The sequence below is a fragment of the Dromiciops gliroides genome, chromosome 2 (genome assembly GCF_019393635.1).
Source record: "Dromiciops gliroides isolate mDroGli1 chromosome 2, mDroGli1.pri, whole genome shotgun sequence".
Lineage (NCBI taxonomy): Eukaryota > Metazoa > Chordata > Mammalia > Microbiotheria > Microbiotheriidae > Dromiciops > Dromiciops gliroides.
In genome coordinates this window covers 662,518,972-662,538,248 of record NC_057862.1, presented here as the reverse complement: position 1 = coordinate 662,538,248, position 19,277 = coordinate 662,518,972, and the positions used below count along the sequence as shown (strand labels likewise).

General features: G+C 42.4%; 1 protein-coding gene across 3 annotated transcripts; it reads right to left on the bottom strand.

The window, feature by feature from the left end:
• Positions 1 to 757: 757 nt before the first annotated feature.
• Positions 758 to 15,676, bottom strand: LOC122741060 (zinc finger protein 665-like). 3 transcript variants are annotated; one of them, XM_043984121.1, is made up of 5 exons: positions 15,541 to 15,676; positions 8,220 to 8,314; positions 5,973 to 6,099; positions 4,807 to 4,899; positions 758 to 3,679 (listed from the first exon to the last, which is right to left on the bottom strand). In XM_043984121.1, exons 2-5 carry the CDS (start codon positions 8,250 to 8,252, stop codon positions 1,509 to 1,511), a joined length of 2,424 nt encoding a protein of 807 aa, XP_043840056.1. In that variant the 5' UTR covers positions 8,253 to 8,314; positions 15,541 to 15,676; the 3' UTR covers positions 758 to 1,508. The 3 variants fall into 3 exon arrangements, with proteins under 3 accessions (XP_043840056.1, XP_043840058.1, XP_043840059.1); XM_043984123.1 differs by lacking the exon at positions 15,541 to 15,676 and adding an exon at positions 13,861 to 14,802; XM_043984124.1 differs by lacking the exon at positions 8,220 to 8,314 and having other exon boundaries at positions 15,541 to 15,585.
• Positions 15,677 to 19,277: the final 3,601 nt, after the last annotated feature.

Sequence of the window (19,277 nt, the reverse complement as noted above, 5' to 3'; positions counted from 1 at the left end):
AAGGCCAGGTTACCATTTGGCAATATTGTAGAAGGAATTTCTTTCCAAGTATAGTTTGGATTACATGAGCTCCTAAGATTCCTTAAAATCCTGGAATTCGGTGAAATTTTCTGAAACTTTTAACCAAAAACTACAAAGTACATTAATAACATTTATGGAGATACTTAGTAGTATCCTGTAAGAGGTTCCCTCTAGAAGGGTTTCCCAAACATACTAAATCACAACAGTCAAAATAAAATAAACATTTTCTACTCTAAGAATTTTTTTATGTGTAATAAAGATTTGTCTAAGCCTGAAAGTGTTCTCACATTCATTACATTCAAGATGGGCTTCTCTCTAGAATGCAATCTCTTAGGGTCTTTTATCTTTCTATTTTATTTGAAAGATTGCCCATTCACTACTTTGAACGTGTTTCCCTTCAACATGAAACTTTTTCTTTTTCTTAAAGGCTATTCCAAATTTCTTACATCAAAAAGTTTCTTTCCAGCATGAATTCCAAATTTCCTTAAAGTTTCTACACCATTTGGAAGCTTTCTCACATTCATTACACTAGAAATATTTCTCTCAAGTAAGTTTTTAGTAATGTAAGGGCCAAACTTAATAATGGAAGAGTTAATTGGGTGGCTTGCCTTAATATTGGGGTAAGAAAAGAAACAGCCTCTTTAAAAAAAAACAGGTTTATTAATAGGAACAAGTTTAAAACACTATAACTGAATCACACAAGTGAGATTAATATAACTAGAAACAATGTGTAAATCTCTGTAGTAAAAAGGCCCCAGTCACCAGAACCTGCCTCCTGCCCAGCTAGCTCCAAAGAGCTTTGCCTAAAAAAACCCAAACTCACCACACCCCAAATCTGTAGTTCTAAGGAGAATAAACTGTGCAGTCTCTTCTGTTTTTGTCTGAAGGGCAAACACCCATAGCTCCTCTAAAATGTATGCCTTTCTTCCCTGTTTCCCTCAGAACCCTCTCTAACTGCCTTTTAACTTCTTCTCCCTCCCCCTAACCGAATCTCAACTGACTTTTCCACAGGAAGGGGAGGGTCAATTCTTAGCCATGCTGATTCAGATTGGCTAAGCACACCCACATGGGCTGTCCCCATTATAATCTAGCCAGACCCACGTGGGCATGGGGGAGGAGGCTTAGTTACAGGCTCAATAAATGTTCCCTGTGGTCAGAGTTCCTCTTGTTTGTTCAATTATCTCCCAAAGTACACACCCAAGCTTCTTTTAGACTTTTCAAGCCCACATTCTTTTTCAGTCTGACCATAGTAAAGCAAAGATAGGGTTATGAAAAACCCAAATCACAATTAATTCCTTACAGTAAGGTTTCCCTTGGAGCTAAAGGCCAAGCCACATTCTTGAGGTTTCCCTTTAATGTGAATTCCATGATCTCTTACAATGCAAATTTTCCTCAAGTTGCATATATTTAATGGGTATTTATGTCCTGTGAATTCTATTATGTGCAGCAATCTGGTCTTTGTCTACGCTGTTCCACTTTCATTATATTCAAAGTGTTTTTTTTCCAGTATACATTTTCTTATGTGCATTAAAGTTTCCTTTATGCCTAAAGGCTTTCCCACATTCACTACATATGTATGGCTTCTCCCCAGTATGGATTCTCCCATGTATTTCAAGGTTTCCCTTCCGACTAAAGGCTTTCCCACATCCATCACATTTATAGGGTTTCTCTTCACTGTGGATTATCTCATGTTGCATAAGAAATGAGCTCCTCTTGAAGACTTTCCCACATTCATTACATTTATAAGGTTTCTCTTCACTATGAGCCCTTTGATGTCTTATAAGGGCTGATCTGTATCTGAAGCCGTTTCCACATTCACTACATATGTATGGTTTCTCCCCAGTATGGAGTCTCCTGTGTATTTCAAAGGGTCCCTTCCAGGTAAAGGCTTTCCCACATCCATCACATTTATAGGGCTTCTCTCCTGTGTGAACAATCTCATGTTGCTTAAGAGATGAGCTCCGCTTGAAGACTTTCCCACATTCATTACATTTATAGGGTTTCTCTTCAGTATGAGTACTTTGATGTTGTATAAGGCCTGATCTGTATCGGAAGCCTTTCCCACATTCACTACATATGTATGGTTTCATCCCAGTATGGATTCTCCTGTGTATTTCAAGGTTTCCCTTCCGGTTAAATGCTTTCCCACATCCATCACATTTATAGGGCTTCTCTCCAGTGTGAATTATCTCATGTTGCATAAGAATTGAGCTCCACTTGAAGACTTTCCCACATTCATTACATTTATAGGGTTTTTCTTCAGTATGAGTCCTTTGATGTCGTATAAGGTCTGAACTGTATCTGAAGCCTTTCCCACATTCACTACATATGTCTGGTTCCTCCCCAGTATGGATTCTCTTGTGTATTTCAAGGTAGGCCTTGTGGCTAAAGGCTTTCCCACATCCATCACATTTATAGGGCTTCTCTCCAGTGTGAATTATCTCATGTTGCATAAGAGATGAGCCCCGCCTGAAGGCTTTACCACATTCATTACATTTAAAGGGCTTCTCTCCGTTATGAATTCTCTTATGAACTTCAAGGTGTACCTTTTGTCTGAAGGCTCTCTCACATTCATTACATTTATGGGGTTTCTCCCCTGTGTGGATTTTTTGATGCTTCATAAGGGAAGAGTAGTACCTAAATGCTTTCCCACATTCATTACATTCAAAAGGCTTCTCTCCAGTATGAATTACCTTATGTCTAATAAGATATATCTTCTTGCTGAAGGCTTTCCCACATTCCTTACATTCAAAGGGCTTCTCTCCAGTATGGACCCTCTTATGTACATAAAGGCTGGCATGCCAGCTGAAAGCTTTTTCACACTCATTACATTCATAAGATTTCTCTCCTGTATGAGCTGTTTGATGTTCAATTAGGTACCGTTTGCTACTGAAAGCTTTACCACATTCATTACATTTAAATGGTTTTTTTCCAGTATGAACTATTTGATGTTGAGACAGGCTGTAATTATTGCTAAAGGCCTTCCCACATTCTTTACAACCAAAGGATTTCTCTCTAATATGAATTATCTTGTGTGTTTTTAGGTATTTCTTTTGCTTAAAGCCTTTCCCACATTCATTACACTTGTAAGGGGTTTCTCCTGTATTTGTTTTTTGATGTACAGTAGGGCATGAGGAGTTGATGCTGATATCTTTGCCACTTTGATTATACTTAGGGTCTTTTCCTCGTGTATGTAATCTATGGTAATGAATAAGGTTTGAATGGTAAATAAAAGGTTTCCTGTCATTATTATACTTAGGAAGTTTCTTCCCCAGGGAAATCCTATTATGCTTAATTAAGTCTGAATACTGTTTGACACTGTTTCCAAGTATATCATATTTATGCAGACATTTTCCTGTAGTAACTTTCTGTTGTGAGATGAGATTTGACCCTAGATTGACCTTTTTTTCATCTGTTGTATATTCATTAGTATTTAATCTATTAAAAATATTCTTGTGAATGACTCTTAATTGTCTGGATGGTTTTTCTTGGTGGTTGTTCTGCCTCTCTAACCTGACATCAAAATCCCAAGCTTCTTCCAACTTAGAATTGCAGGGACCATCTTTTTTGAGTCTTTCCTTGGATGGTTTTCCCATAGAAATATGCTGCATTGGAGTTGACTCTGTGCTTTCACAATTTGGCTTCTGTACAAGGAAACCTGAAAATAACAGCAGAAGTGGTATCAACATCTATTGTTCTCCAAGGGCAAGTAATCAAAGATGAATCAAAAGAATACCATGGACCTCTAAGAACTGTGTCAAGAACAAAAAAGCCCAAGATGAACTAAGGCTCATTGCAATGAATTTTAAAGACAACAACAAAAAATCTCTATTGATCTCCATGTAGAAATATAGACTAGGTATAGATACTGTCTACTTTATCAATGAAAATGATGATCAATATGGGATAGTTAATCACAATAAAAAGAGGTGACATTTATACAGAGCCTGCTATATGCCAGGCACTATGTTAAGTGCTTTAGAAATAAAATGAGATATTTCTTTTTTAAAACCCTTATATTTTTAATTATATAATTTGCTTTTATATCATCTTTGTTTCCAAATATATCCTACCCCTTTCACTATCCAATAAGCCATCCCCTGCAACAAAGTGTAAAAAGGAAAACAAGTTCAGAAAAATAAACACATAAACTGAATCTGACAGTATATGCAATATTTCACACCACACATCTGCCACCAATGTAAGAAAAGGAAGAAATCAAATTTTCTTCTCTCTATTCTTGGGCTGAGCCTGGTCACTATAATTATACATCATACAGCAAATATTTTTAACAAGCAAGTAAAGCCCAAGCTAAATAAAGAGAAAGTAAGAAAGCAACTAGTTGCTAAGACTTCATACATGTCTGAATTTTTATAGAGGGAAACAAGTTAATTTTGGAAACTATAGGCTTCAAAAGCCTAAGCCAAGGGGCAGCTAGGTGGCACAGTGGATAAAGCACCAGTCCTGGATTCAGGAAGACTTAAGTTCAAATCCAGCCTCAGACATTTGACACTTACTAGCTGTGTGACCCTGAGCAAGTCACTTAACCCTCACTTCCCCTCCAAAAAAAAAAGATCCTATTAATAAATATTTACTTTCTGTCCACTTGGGGTGAAAAAGAGTTGATCCATATGAGGGGTAAAGACAGGAAGTAGGGTGAGGAGATAATGTTGTTTAAAAGGTGATAAAAGTATAAAGGCCTATAAGGTGAGTTTCCAACATCCTCACTGCCCAGCTCAGCTGCTGCTTTCAATGCCTCCATCTGCATGTTATTAATTTGCTCACCTGAGTAGGTACTTCCCAGGACTCCTGTTGGTAGCCATGGTGTTTCTCTTCTCTCCAAATGGAAAAGCAGAGCTGGTTTAGGAACTGGAAGGCCTACCCATGGGGAAGTGAATGGAAGTGTTGAGGTCAGAAAGATGTCTCAGAATTCAATCATAGTCTCTTTCTTTTAGGAACTAGAAGGTATACTAGGAAGGACCTCTGAAAAATGTTCTATTTTGTGTTTCTAGGAAATATGGGGAATGGATAATAGGGTTTGATGTGGGTTCAAATGAGCTCATTTTAATTCATTTCCTGCTAAGTGGATAGAAATAATTCATATCTTTTAGACTTTAGTGGAGAATCTCTGACCTGGATGAGTAGAATAATCTTGGTGACATCATAATAAAACTTCTCATTTCAAATTGTTCAAAAAAAAAAAAAGAACGTGTTGTGGAAAGAAGAAGCAACAACACTGTGTGTTTCTCTATACCAAAGGATTTAGGAAACTTTGCACATTATATTGTGAGAAATAATCATTAATAATCAATATCTTGGGGGACTCAGCTCACCCTCCCCCTCCAATCAAAAGGCCAGCTCTCCTTGAGAGAGTCTATCAAATCATATATAGGTCAAACCCACTCCAATCCTAAGCTAACAGAAGGAGCCTTAGGTGGAGATAGATTCTTCTGTCTAAATAAGCCAAAGGACTTTACTGATGAGATTTGGCCTGCATGAACCAGTTCTAGGTGGGAACCAATTTGTCAGTTTGGGTGGAGGTCTCTACATTTTTCCCTGATATCATCTTTCCTTGAGTCATGTATCCCCCAACTTTTTAATATAACCCACCTCCAAATGATGCTAACCAATTAGATTTGATTGCTGTGTAATGGTGCTCCTACAGTGGGAAAGATATATGACTCAGACCCAATCTTGAGAAAGGGGTCTTTGGTCTGAGAGAGATGGCCATAGACCTCATTTTATTAATAACCTGCCGGCCATATTAATAAAGTGATTAAATTACTGAGATACCATGTCTCTCAAATTTTCAGTCATCACAATATGCATTCCCTGCTCACCAAGTCAGAACTCAGCAAAGCACTTCAGGTAGCCCACAGCCCTGAAGATGGGAGAACAAAAACATATCCTAATGGACAGATGGTGATTTGTATGACAAAAGACATCCTTACCAAGGGAGACAAAGTTCTCATAGTTCTCCAGCATCACGTTCCTGTGCATGTCCTTCTGAGCAGGGTCCAGCAGCCCCCACTCCTCCTGGGTGAACTCCACAGCCACATCTTGGAAGGTCAGTGCTTTCTGAAATAGCAAAAGATGGTCCTGCTTATCAGGGGATGTTTTCCAATGGAGCAGCAGGCATACGTGAAGATGGCAGCAGGAGAGCATAGGGGCCAAATTTTAATTGAGGAGTGTTAGTTAGGCGGCTTGCCACAGTATTGGGGCAAGGAAGGAGATTGACAGACTCTTTCAAAAACAGAACAGAGTTTATTAACAAGAACGAACTTAAAAAAACAAGTAAGATTAGTAGAACTGGGGGAAAGGGAAAAAAGGGAATGGGGGAAGGAAAATAATACACCCTGAATTACACCACCGCCTGGGGCTCAGCAGAACATATAGCTGCATCCTGTTTCTTTCCAGCTCAAATGCCAGAATGGCGAATCTCCTCCCTTCTCCTTACCAGCAGCCCTCTCTCTCCCATGAAACAGGGCGGACACACACAAAGAGCCTGAAGCTAATTGGCTGGCAGCCCTGATTGACAGAATTAACAGATGCTTATAGAACAGCCAGCCTCCCAGCTTCCACACATGAAAGGTCGCCTGACTGCCCTCACCAGGCTTCCCATCAGTATAATTTGGCCAGGCCCACATTGGCGCTGGCGCGAGGTGGGTGGAACACTGTGACTTCAGAGAGGCTCAATGCCTGAGCCCTGGCTGGCACATGCGCTGGGGCTTCTACATCAAAATTAATTCTTTACAAGGGGGAGTGGCTCTCATAATATTAATTTACCCATTTCTTGAGCACCTCAGTCTGTATCTCATCTTAGATTCTGTATCACATTAATAATTTCATTTTACTGTCCAAGGTCAACATGAGCAATCCTCACCTACATTGAGCCCCCAGAAAGCAAGCACTTTTACTCTTTTTTTTTTTTTTTGGTTGAGGCAATTGGGGTTAAGTGACTTGCCCAGGATCACACAGCTAGTAAGTGTTAAGTGTCACTGTGCCACCTAGCTGCCCCAAGCACTTTACTCTTCAACATCACATAATGTTTTGGCTTTTGTAATCCCAGAACCTAGCACACTAACTGGCAAATAGTAGGAACTTTTAAAACATATTAAGTTTATTTTATGAAATAAAACAAGCATTTTCATAAGAGTAGAATTGATAAAATTAGATGATTGCACATTAAACTGCAAAACCTTTTCTTTTGAGAATTGCCTATGCACATCCTGTAACCATTGATCTACTAGGAAACAGCTCGTTCCTTGATATTTGAATCAATTCATTAAATATCAATCCTTTATTGGTCACAAACAAATATATGAAATATAATTTCTTCCTTACTTCTCTAATTTATTTATGCTATTACCCTTTAGGTCTAAGTCAAGTATACATTTAGAGCTTATCTTGGTAAAAGGTGTGAAATGTTGGTCTAAACCGAGTTTCTGCCAGACTTCTTTCTAATTTTTGTTAAATAGTGAGTCCTTGCCCAATAACTAGAGTCTTTGGGCTTATCAAATTCTATGCTACAATATTCATTTGCTTCAAGAGCATTTTTCCCTAGGGTTTATTTATGAGAAAAAAACACATGAATTCAAAACTACATAACTGAAAGGTTAATTAAAGGAAAAACACCTTGATCCAGACTTCTGGGCCTAAAGAGAATTATGATGGACCCTAATGGAAAGAGGAGTGGTTCAGGTGCCAAGGCTTCTGGCTTCTGGACTAGAGTCCAGGCCCGGCAGCTGATGAGCTTGAGTAAGATTCCAGGATACCAGACTTAGAGGCAGACACCTTAGAGTCATCTAGACCAACTCCCTCATTTTACTGAAGAAGAAACTGAGGACAAGAATTTACCCAAGGGCATGCAGGGAATAAATGACAGGGACAAGATTCAAGTCCAGGTCCTCTGACACCAAATTCCTCAAACTTTCCACTGTACCACATTCACCCTTTTTGACTTGACATTGTTCATGTATCAAATTAGGGGACTGGATCATGATTCCTGAAACTTTTTCCAGATGGAATAATCTATGGACTCTAGGAACCCCCCCATAGCACCCATACCATCAGTCCAATCTTCAGGAGAGGAACAATAGATCTTCTAGTTCTTGGCTATGACTAGCTTGGGAAAGAAATGTGTCCATGCTTTGAGTAATGAATTAGTATATCAGGAGGAAAAAGAAATGCTGGCTCACCTGGGCAGTGGCTATCAGAAGCCCAGAAGTCATTTTCTCCTTCTTCTCCTTGACTCTCCTTTGGCAGAGAAGACAAGAGTCTTGAGAAGCCAGAACTGAGGAAGAAAAAATAAGTTTTTAAAGAATGCAGCTCTGCCTTGTCACTCATAAACTCACCAGGATGAAATTGATTACACATTATCTGGGTGGAATTCCATGGTCCTTTATAGAGAGAGCAACAATCTGATATCATCCTAGAATAGAGAGAACTATACATATTACTCACTAAGACACTGATTCTATCTTTTTTTTTTTTTAGTGAGGCAATTGGGGTTAAGTGACTTGCCCAGGGTCACACAGCTAGTAAGTGTTAAGTGTCAGAGACTGGATTTGAACTCAGGTCCTCCTGACTCCAGGGCTGGTGCTCTATCTACTGCGACACCTAGCTGCCCCACTGATTCTATCTCTTAAGAAGGAAGTTCCAAAGGCAAGATCTTCCTTAGGAGAATTAAGAGAAGTGGGTTGAATACTTAGTCCTTCCTACTATGTGCTGTATGATAATGGAGAATGTGACTCAGTAGGCAGGTTACATTATCCAAGTCCTGGGAGCTTCTTCTCCCCTGATCTGCATTCCCTTCCTTTCTTTGCTGAGCTAGCAGTTACAGTTGCCTAGGGCAGATAATAAGAAAGCTATAAAATCCTCATCCAATCAGAAGTTGTTCCACAATGATGATTTCTCCTCAGAATCAGGGAGATTAGGATTCTAAACCAAACCAGTCCCTCTGTGCCCCCCAATTAACCCCAAATCACACTGTGCTTGTTTAATAAGCCTCATGCATATAATCTAACACACCCCTGGGTGGAGACCTAACATTATAATTAGATATGCATCAGGGTGGGAGGTACATGTTTAGGAGTTAATATGAAATAGGAGTGGTTCGAAGAGTGTGAATGCTGAGTAGCAAGCCAATGGTTAAACAGGAGAGGGACTTTGAATTAAATCTAGGATAGAAAGGGAAGTTTGCTGTGGCAAAGCATGCCAATCCTCAAGAGTGTGTGCCCTTTTTTGCAAGATTATAATAAAATGGCCTTCCTTTTTTGTATTAGATGGGGAGTCATACCTCAGTTTATCTGTTTCTAACATTTAAGGGAGAAAAATAGTTTAAGTCCTCTACTTGGCTTGCTGCTTATGTGAGATATCAATATGCCAAATTATTTGGGGTAAGCTTGATGAATGGACAGAATAATGGTTAATAGCAAGTTGAAACTGAAGAGAAGTAAGGAGATAGTAAGAAAATACCTAATTAGCTCAAGAGACAAGGCCCATAAAAACTACCCAGGCCAATAACTGATTGCTATTAATCTCTGAAAGACCCTGAAGAATAGGAAGGTCCCCAGTATGAGAGAATGGCAAAAAATTTGAAAAAAAAGTTTTTTTTAAGTGGGAGGTGTCAACAACACCCTGCAAACTATAAGCCAATGAGCTCTACCTTGATACCAGATTCTAGAACTTCATTGAGGAGAGAAAAAGGGAGCAGTGACAGCTTTTAAAAGAATGAAAATACTCTCTTTTAAAATTCTTTGTTACAGGGGAGAGCTTTATGGCTGGGAGAGAGAAGGGTATATTGGGAAATGTGGGTTCTCAAACAAACATTTATGTAAAAAGAAGTACAAACTACCAACAACATAAGACAATAAAACAAATCACTAATAAGACATGAAAACACCTACAGTTTCATTTTACACTCAGTAAAGCACCAAAGAAAAGTTACAGATAAGCAGCATCAGCCCCAACCCAGAACAGGCTGGGGGGAGGGATACTGGATTTTCATCTTTTTGTTCCCAGAGCCTAACACAGACCTGGGACCATAGGAGATGCTTAATCAATGTTAAATGAATGAAATGAAATGAATGAATGCCAGAGATGTGAGAAAACAGGAATAATAATGCCCTGGTGCTGTTGCTGTAACTTCAGCCACATGTTCTAACCAAGAGTTTGGAATCATGTGAGAAAAGTAAGGGAACTGTTCATACCCTTTGAGCCACTAAAATGACACTTGGGAATATAAACCAACGAAGACAGAATCAAATTAATAGATACAAGAATATCAATTCAGTGTATTACTTGTGGTAGACAAACAGTGGAGAGAAAAATGGATGTCTTTCCATCATCCTGAAAATGGCCAAGCAAATTTTGGCAGAATATTGTCAAAGAACAATGAAGAACATGAAGAATTTGAGAAAGGCAAGATGCATATGAGCAGATGCAGAAAAAAAACCAATGACTATAACAATGTCAAGAAAACACCTTTAAAACACAACTGATCTATAATTAGATTCAATGACCAATCTTGGTCCTGAAGAACAGATCATGAAGCATCCTTCCCAGTTCTTTTATTAGAGATCTGAGAGACTTATTATTTCGTAACCTGGCAGGAGCGGTTGCTGTACTACCTAATTTGCTTAACTGTTTTCCCTTGTTACCTGGGAAAGGTTCTGTGGAAGCTCCAAGATTGGGGGGGAAGGGGAGGGGGAATCGATTTGGAAGGTCTCCAGTGGGATGCCCTAGGAAGTTAGCTTTTGGCCACCTAACATTTTCATCAATAACTTAAAGACACAGATAGATGGCTTATTTAATATTCGGGTGGCACAAGTCTGAGAGGGATTGCTAAGGCTTTGGATGATAGGATCATGATGCAAAAAGACCCTGACAGATTGAATACTGGGCTGATTTTAAAAAGATTAAATGTAATAGGGATTAGAATAAAATTTTATGCTTGGGTTCAAATATCAAATTTAGAAGTGTAACAAATAAAGGGCAGCTAGGTGGTGCAGTGGATAAAGCACTGGCCCTGGATTCAGGAAGACTCGAGTTCAAATCTGTCCTCAGACACTTGACACTTTACTAGATGTGTGACCCTGGGCAAGTCACTTAACCCTCATTACCCTGCCAAAAAAAAAAAAGTGTAACAAATAGTAAGTATAGCTAGACAGCAGATATATAAAAAAAAAATGGGTATTTTAGTGAGCCACAAGCTCCTTAAGGGTCAACTGTGTGGCATGGCTGCACCCCATGCCCCAAATAATTGAAGCTCAGGTTGGCCATACTACCCAGAATTGAGGGAAGCAAAAGTCCCTGCTGTATTCTACCCTTAGATAAGTATATTTAAATTAGAGTATCAGCTTCAATTCTGGACACCATGTTAGGAACAATATCAATGAGTTGGAGACTATCCAAAGGAGATCACTTCCTTTTAGATAACAGGTTGTATGAGGAGGTTGCTGAGGCCCCTTAAAATCAGAGACTTTGATATGGCGAAGGGCCTCCAGATCACACTACACAAGGATTTTTTTAAAAGAGACTTCAGGGGGAAGGGGAGGAATGAACAGCTTTCTTTCAAGTATTCAAAGGCCTATCACATGGAACAGACTGGACTTTCCTTGCTGGTCTCCAAAGACAAAACCAGGAACAAGTCAGTGATGCAAAGAGAAGATTAAATTGGATACACTAGATGAGACAATGTGTAGACTCAAAAGATTTAGGCAGCCTACAACACAAGGCCAAATCGAGGGAAATGAAATTATATAGAAATAAATGCAAATCTCTCCTTTAGGGTTCAAAAATACAACTATGTAAGTTGGGGAAGAATGACAAGTTCAAAGTAAAAAAAAAAACCCTTTTCGTTTCAGGGGATGGCTAATAGGTTAAGAACTGTGAATGGTCAACTTAAAAGTTTCTCTGTCCACTTCTGTATTTGGGAGTATATGCATTTTTATTTTTATGCTCCTCTTTCTTGGTAAAAATGCTTGAAACAAACAAAATCCACACCACCATCCTGGACATTGGAGAGGGGCTTTTTCTCTATCATGGGCAGTGCCCCTTTAGTCCAGGATGGTGGTAGCTAGGGGACTGAGTAGAGTAGAGCCCAGAAGGTGGAATGGGACCAGAGAAGGGGGGAGGGTGCTTGGGGCAGGCCATGGCACTATGGGGCATCAGGCCATTCTCTCACAAACCCTCCCTGAGCCACAGTTCTCTTTCCCCCACTGACTCCTCCCACCCAAACCTTCTCATCTCTAAGGTCTCTCTGAAAGCTTCAGTTCCAAACACTGGAGAGCACTCCATTGTCCATGTTCTCCTTGATGTTCTCACAAAAGTCAGAAGGCTGATATACTCAGCAAGGACCAGAAATTGCCTTAAAACCAGGAAGACATTCTCTCTGGTCTCTGCACTGAAGCTCTGGGATAAGTAAGCTCTCAGGCAAGGTCCCTTTCTTTGATCTTAATTCAGTTGAGCATTTCAGTGGCTACCATGTCTGGGGGCTCTTGTTCTCTAGGTTGTCCCCTAATGCCTTCACCTCCCTGAAGAGTTGGTGCCCAGGGTGCCCCAAGGTGGGGCTGCCTAGACTGCTGGAGGCAGAGACTAGACTGAGCCACTCAGTCAGTGATGATGGCCAGACTCCCTGGAGCTTAGGAATGGGCATCTGTGTTGTTTCACTGACCCCACATGGTGATATGAGGACTTCCCTTCTAGGGTGAGGATCAGCAAATAGCTGCTCCAGAGGGACACATGCTTCCCTGTCACAGTAAACTCCCCTGGGGTTCAGCACACATCTTGGGGTTGTTTCTGTGAGTCCCTGAACACCAGCCAGCCCAATCTGGTCCATGTTGGACTTATCTTCAGCCTGCTAGGATGTTCCAGAACTGGTGCCCAATTAGCACAATCTTCAAGAGCCCATAAGAAGACACTGGGACAGGACCCAGGCAGGAGATATTAGAAACCAAAGAGTGCCTTTTGACATGTGAATAACAGATGGAGAGGCAGTGCAGCATGGTGGATGGTGAGCCAGTATCAGGCAAGAAGCTCTGCTCTTGCCTCAAACACATCCTGTCTGAGTGACCCTGGGCAAGTCAATTAACTTCACACTGCCACAGGCAACTCTCAAAGATTGTTAAGTTTTGGAGCAGGGGTACCCCAGCCTCCACACACAAAGGACACAGGGGATAAATAAGTTGCCAATGGTCATATGGCTTGTATTTGTGAGAAGCAGACATAGTTAGGTCTTCCTGACTCCATGGCCAGCATCTAACCACGATAACACATACACACACAAAATGCAGTCAACCTCATTTTTAGGAACCTGAAGGAGAAAGACAAAAAAGAGAGACTTAGTTGGAGAAAGAGGCAGAACGAGTCAGAGGTGGAGAAAAGAGCTTGATCTGAGAACAAATAGGATGAAAAGGAAAGGAGAAATGGTCTTATCTGACTCTTATTTTGGAGATGAGGAAAACGTGATCCAGAAAAGGAAATGACTAGTTCCAAAACACACAATGGATTCAAAGACCAACAAATAATAAGAAGCAGAACTGATTCACGAATCCAGGGTTTGCTCTGCTGGACCATGGTGAAGAGTGAAAAGACTAGAATAATTAGGAGGAAGAAGGGTCTGAGTTACAGAAACCTTTCTCAGGATCATGGGTGACATTTAAACAGTATGTGAAGGTGGTAGGTGTGAAATGGATAAAGCTCAGGCCCTGTATTCAGGAGGACCTGTATTCAAATCAGGCCTCAGACACTTGACACTTACTAGCTGTGTGACCTTGGGCAAGCCACTTAACCCTCACTGAATTGCAAAAATAAATAAATAAATAAAATAAACAGTACCTGAAGCTCTTCAGGGAACTTTACACACTTCATCCAATTTAAGAGGCAAGGTGGTGCAGTGGATAGAACAGGCCTCCAGGCCTGCCTGGGTTCAAGTCCAGCCTCTGACACATACTCTCTAAGTGCCCCAGGCAATTCTCTAAGACTATTTAAGTTGTGAAACAATGGTTGATCCCTATCAGTAGACTTTCCTCACCAACCTATTAAATCACTTCAATGCAGACAAAAATCTCCTTTGATCTAACAACCCTGTAAGCTAGTTGGTCCTAATAGATAATAAGAATTCATATTATTGAGAATTTTCCCACAAGGATGAAAGATATCACAGGTCTGGTCCAAGTATTTATGGAGTATTTTCAAGTTTGCAAAATGCTTCCCTTTCAGGACCTGGTGAGGGCAGGTGGTGCCCCTATGATTATTCCCATGTTAGAGATCAAAGAAAATGAAGCTCAGAGAGAAGGGGCTTAACTATAATCATTTAGCTAGTTGAGTCTGAGCTGGGATTTGAAGTTGCTGGCAAGGCCTTCACTTTTTTCAACAGACCACTTTCTCAGCATAAGATCCTGAGAGGCCAAAGATGGCAAACAAGGCTCTGGTGACGGTCCCACCCAAGTGGGCTGGGGGTTGGGTGGCTGGAGGGACATCTGCCTGCAGGAAGGGTAATTAGTGCTCCTTGTCCCATTCTCCCTTCCACTCTGACCCCAGAGCCCTGTCCTTGCCCCTCCATCCTCTACCCTGATCTTCACCCATCTCGTCCCCACTGTTTCTCCCCAGAACCCACCCTCTCTGCCTTCTGTCCTACCTTTTGCAGGGAGCCTTTCTTTCCCCAGATGCTGAGGAGCACCTGCCCTCTGCTCTGTCTATAGCTTGTAGGTCCCTAGTCATTGACACCTTTGCCTCCTCCATTAGAATGGAAACTCCTGGAGGGTGGGGACCATTTAAAAAACAAACAACTTTCTTTGTTTCGCCCCCTCCCCTCCTCCTTTTAGTACAAAGTTTAAGGGCAGCTAGGTGGCACAGTGCATAGAGCACTGGCCCTGAAGTTGGGAGGACCTGAGGTCAAAACTGACCTCAGACACTTACTAGCTGTGTGACCCTGGGCAAGTCACTTAACCCCAATTGCCTTCGACTTCTGGGGCCATCTGCAGTCGTCCTGATATATGTTTTAATACTGGACCAGATGGCTCTGGAGGAGAATGTGAGCCTGGTGATTTTGCACAGCCCTCCCTCCCTTAAATCTAATTCATTGCAAATCCTGATATATGTCACAGTTCTCTTCCAGAATGAACAACAATGCCTAGCACATAGCACGTGCTTAATAAGTGGCGGTTGCCTGGCTCACAGTATACCCCTCCTGTACCCTGTACACCTAAGAGGGCACTGCGGGTCCCTTTCCTCTTTGGAGGCCCAGCTGAATGCCCCACCCACTGACCCCAGTGTATTTCTTAGGTGCAGACGCTGCCAGGGTCCTGCTATCCCAGGATCAAAGAGCCCTTGCTCACTTTATGCCTTCTTTTACAGAGCAGGAAACTGAGTCATAGGGGCACAGAGCTAGGAAACAGAAAGGGAGGGATTCGAACCCATAGTCACTACATCCGGGCTCTGAGGTCAGGCTCCCCGCCCCCACCCAGCAGGAAGTGAAGGAACAGAGGAATCCCTCCCCCACGCATTCACCCTCACCTGCGTTCACCTGCTGCCCCCCCAAAGCAGATCTATGCACTAGGAGGGAGAAACCCCGCTCCACGTGGTGACACACCAGTGCAAAAGCTCTGAACTAGGATTCCAGGAATCCTTCCGGAATTCGGAGAAGCACGCCAGCCCTAATTTGATTGGACAGAGCCCTTACACATGATGTCCTTGACTTGCTGATGACTCTGGGAAATGAAGTCACAGAGAAGCACAAGGTCCGTCACCCTTAGGATTCTGGGACATGTAGTCTGAGGTTTCACTGCGCAGGTGCACTAAACAGTTACTCAAGTGAGTAGACTACCATTATTAAGGTTTCACTAAGTGCCTAATGGGGACAGTTCATAAGTAAAGAGAAATGGCCCTTAAAGTCCTTCCCCCTCCTCATACAGAAGGGGGCAACTGAGGCCTAGAGAGGGCGAATCACTTGCTCTGGTCACATCCCCTAAGAGGCAGAGCTGGATTCGATCTAGGGACCGGACACCGCCCCCGGCCCAGAGCCAGGGCAGGCTGAGACCCGGGGAGGAAACTCTATGACTAGGGCGGGACTCTCCTGCCTCACCTCCCCCCACCCCCTTCCTTCCTCCATCTCCTCCCCTCCTCTTTCCCACTCTGTCACTCCCTTCCTCCCTCCCTTTCCTGCCCTCTGTATCTCTCCCCCTTATCTCTCTTTATCCATCTCGCTCTCCCCATCTCGCTCTCCCTGTCTCCTTTTTCTTTTTTCTCCTCGCTCCCTCTTTCCTCTTCCCTCTCCCTCTCTGTCTCTTCTCTTTGTCCTTTCTCCCTTCTTTCTTTTTCTCCTCCCTTCTCCCTTTCCCTCCCTGTCTCTGTGTCTCTGTCTCTGTCTGCCTCTCTGTCTCTCTCTCCTCCCTCTTTCTCTCCCTCCTCCCCTCTCCCTCTTTCCCTCTGTCTCTTCTCCCTCTGTCCTTTCTCCCTCTCTCTCTCCCTCCTCCCTTATGGGCAGAGAAGTAACACAGGTGGGCTGTTCTCTTCTCCTCAGGTGACACGTCCCATTCAAAGACGTGGGTCCTGTCGAGTCCAGCGACTCCGGAATGGGTGCTCACCACCAACTTGGTCTTGATGCCAATTTCTCCTCCGTGGTTCATGCATCCTCACTGATGTCAAAGTCCTCTGATTTTTATTATCCATTTAGTTTCTCCTGGTGTTTAGTGTGCATCAGGGAGCCACATAATCCAGAGGAAGACTGATCTTGGAGCCCTAGAAAGGGTGAGGAGAGAGACTGAAGGTGGGGGGGGGGGGGAGGGAGGGAGGGAGAATGGTAATCAAATGGATATTTAAGGAGAGACAATGTAGAAGGTGTTTGCAAGAAAAAAATCCCCAAATCTGAATGAGCTTTTAGAAAGAAATTTATTGGGTGGGGCAGCTAGGTGGCGAAGTGGATAGAGCACCCGCCCTGGAGTCAGGAGGAATTGAGTTCAAATCCAGCCGCAGACACTTGACACTTACTGTGTGACACTGGGCAAGTCACTTAACCCCAATTGCCCCACAAAAAGAAAAGGAAATTTACTGGGTGATTTGGTAGAGGAGAGGGAACAGGAAAGAAGGGGTGGCTCCCTCCTAAAGGCTCTGGGAGGTTTATATTGTATAGGATTTAGACAAGGCTCCCAAAAGACAAACCCTACATTCACAGTTAAGCACTTTTGCTGATAGTGCAACTTCAAAGCCAAACACAAAGGAACCCCAAACGAGAATGTTTTGAGTAGATCAAAGACCCGGAGGTGCCCAAAATACCTTGTAGCCATCTCTAGCCTTCCTGGAGAGTTACTGAAGCCAAGGTGACATTCAGGATTCCAGCAATCTCTAATTACAAAGTGTCATGGGAGGATTATGGGCCCCGATCACTCCAACAATTCTCTGGGGGGGTTCAAGGAACTTTTTCCTTGAAACCTCAGGGATTTTCCCTTGAAATCAAGTAGGCCTCTCCTTGAACATAATCAAGGACTCACACACTCACCTAACGGAGATAAGCGGCACAGATCGAACTGAGCATGCTCCAGGACCATCACCCTACATTCCAGTCATTCTAAGCATCTGGATGAAGTAATCCAGGAGAAGACCACCTGGAACCGCCCATCAGCAGACTGCTTAGACCCATCAGGACAAAGGTGACACCCACCACCAGATCTCTCACGAGGGATTCTTCCAACCCCAGCGCAACGCGGGAAGACCACCAACCACCAGCCCTTCATGCAATAAGAGACTCTTACCCACCCCCATCTAAACCCTATAAAATGGCACCCCACAAGTTAGCCGGGGGGTGGGGTGGGGTGGGGGGGGTGGGAAATCGTTTTGTTCTGGCAAAACCTTCCTCCCGGCCGGTTTCTCTTGTACCCCAATAAACCTGTTCTCTTATTCCTAATTAGGTCTTGTGTGAGAGTGTAATTCTTTAGAGAGGAATCCTAAGGACCCACGTGCTTTCTCCTATCGGTTTCCCCCCCCATATCAAAAGTGAGGTTCAAACAACATGAAGAAGTGATCAATAATAATCACAAGGGGTAGAAGAAAACGTGGAAAAAATCAATGAAACCAAAACATCTGAAAATGGGAGAATAAGTGAATAAATGATAGTGTAGTTGGTGAGACAAATGAAGTCAGGAAGAGCAACTTTGGAAAGAAAGTGGATAAACCTAATTGGGGACCTGTGGAATGAAGTGTCAGAGGGTCACTCCTAATAGTCCTGGACTACAAGTATTTGGAGATGTTGGCCTAAGTTCTGGGAAGAGGGAAAGGCTAGAAATAAAGATCATGAGTCATCCATATTGAAGTGAGAGCTAAAGCTATCAGGACAATCCAGATTGTCAAATGTAGAGAGGAGGGAAGATGTCCCAGGAAATATCTAACTTACAGGTTCATAAGAGGGCAAAGACATATAAAAATGGGAGTGGTTGAAGGGGTAGAAGAGCAAACAATATGTTACCAGGAAAAAAAAAAAAGAGTAGTAGGATCCACAAGGGGAGGGTGTTCAGAGGACCTCTGAAACAGAAGCCCCTTCCACAACCATCTAGTGCAGGTCAGAGCAAAAACTATTAAATGCTTTACTAGTATTACAGGGGTTGGATACATGCCAGATAGTCTATGATGGAGGCAAACATGCAACCCTCTATTATACTAAATGTGAGTTTATTAGTTATATGTTTATCATAATTATTATAGCATTTCCATAATCCATCCATTTAGTAACCTGTTTTACTCCTCTATGTGTCTGTAGTTCTTTGAACACTATAGGCACCTAAGAAATGCTGATTCGTTTAAAAAAAGTTTGCTTTGCTTTTGGGATTTTTTCTTGCAAACACCTTCTACATTGTCTCTCCTTAAATATCCATTTGATTACCATTCTCCCTCCCTCCCTCCCCCCCCCCCACCTTCAGTCTCCTCACCCTTTCTAGGGCTCCAAGATCAGTCTTCCTCAGGATTATGTGGCTCCCTGATGCACACTAAACACCAGGAGAAACTAAATGGATAATAAAAATCAGAGGACTTTGACATCAGTGAGGATGCATGAACCACGGAGGAGAAATTGGCATCAAGACCAAGTTGGTGGTGAGCACCCATTCCGGAGTCGCTGGACTCGACAGGACCCACGTCTTTGAATGGGACGTGTCACCTGAGGAGAAGAGAACAGCCCACCTGTGTTACTTCTCTGCCCATATCCTCCCTACAGGAGAGACCAAGGCTCCTGAGGAGTTCTGAACCTTTCCTACAAACCCCTG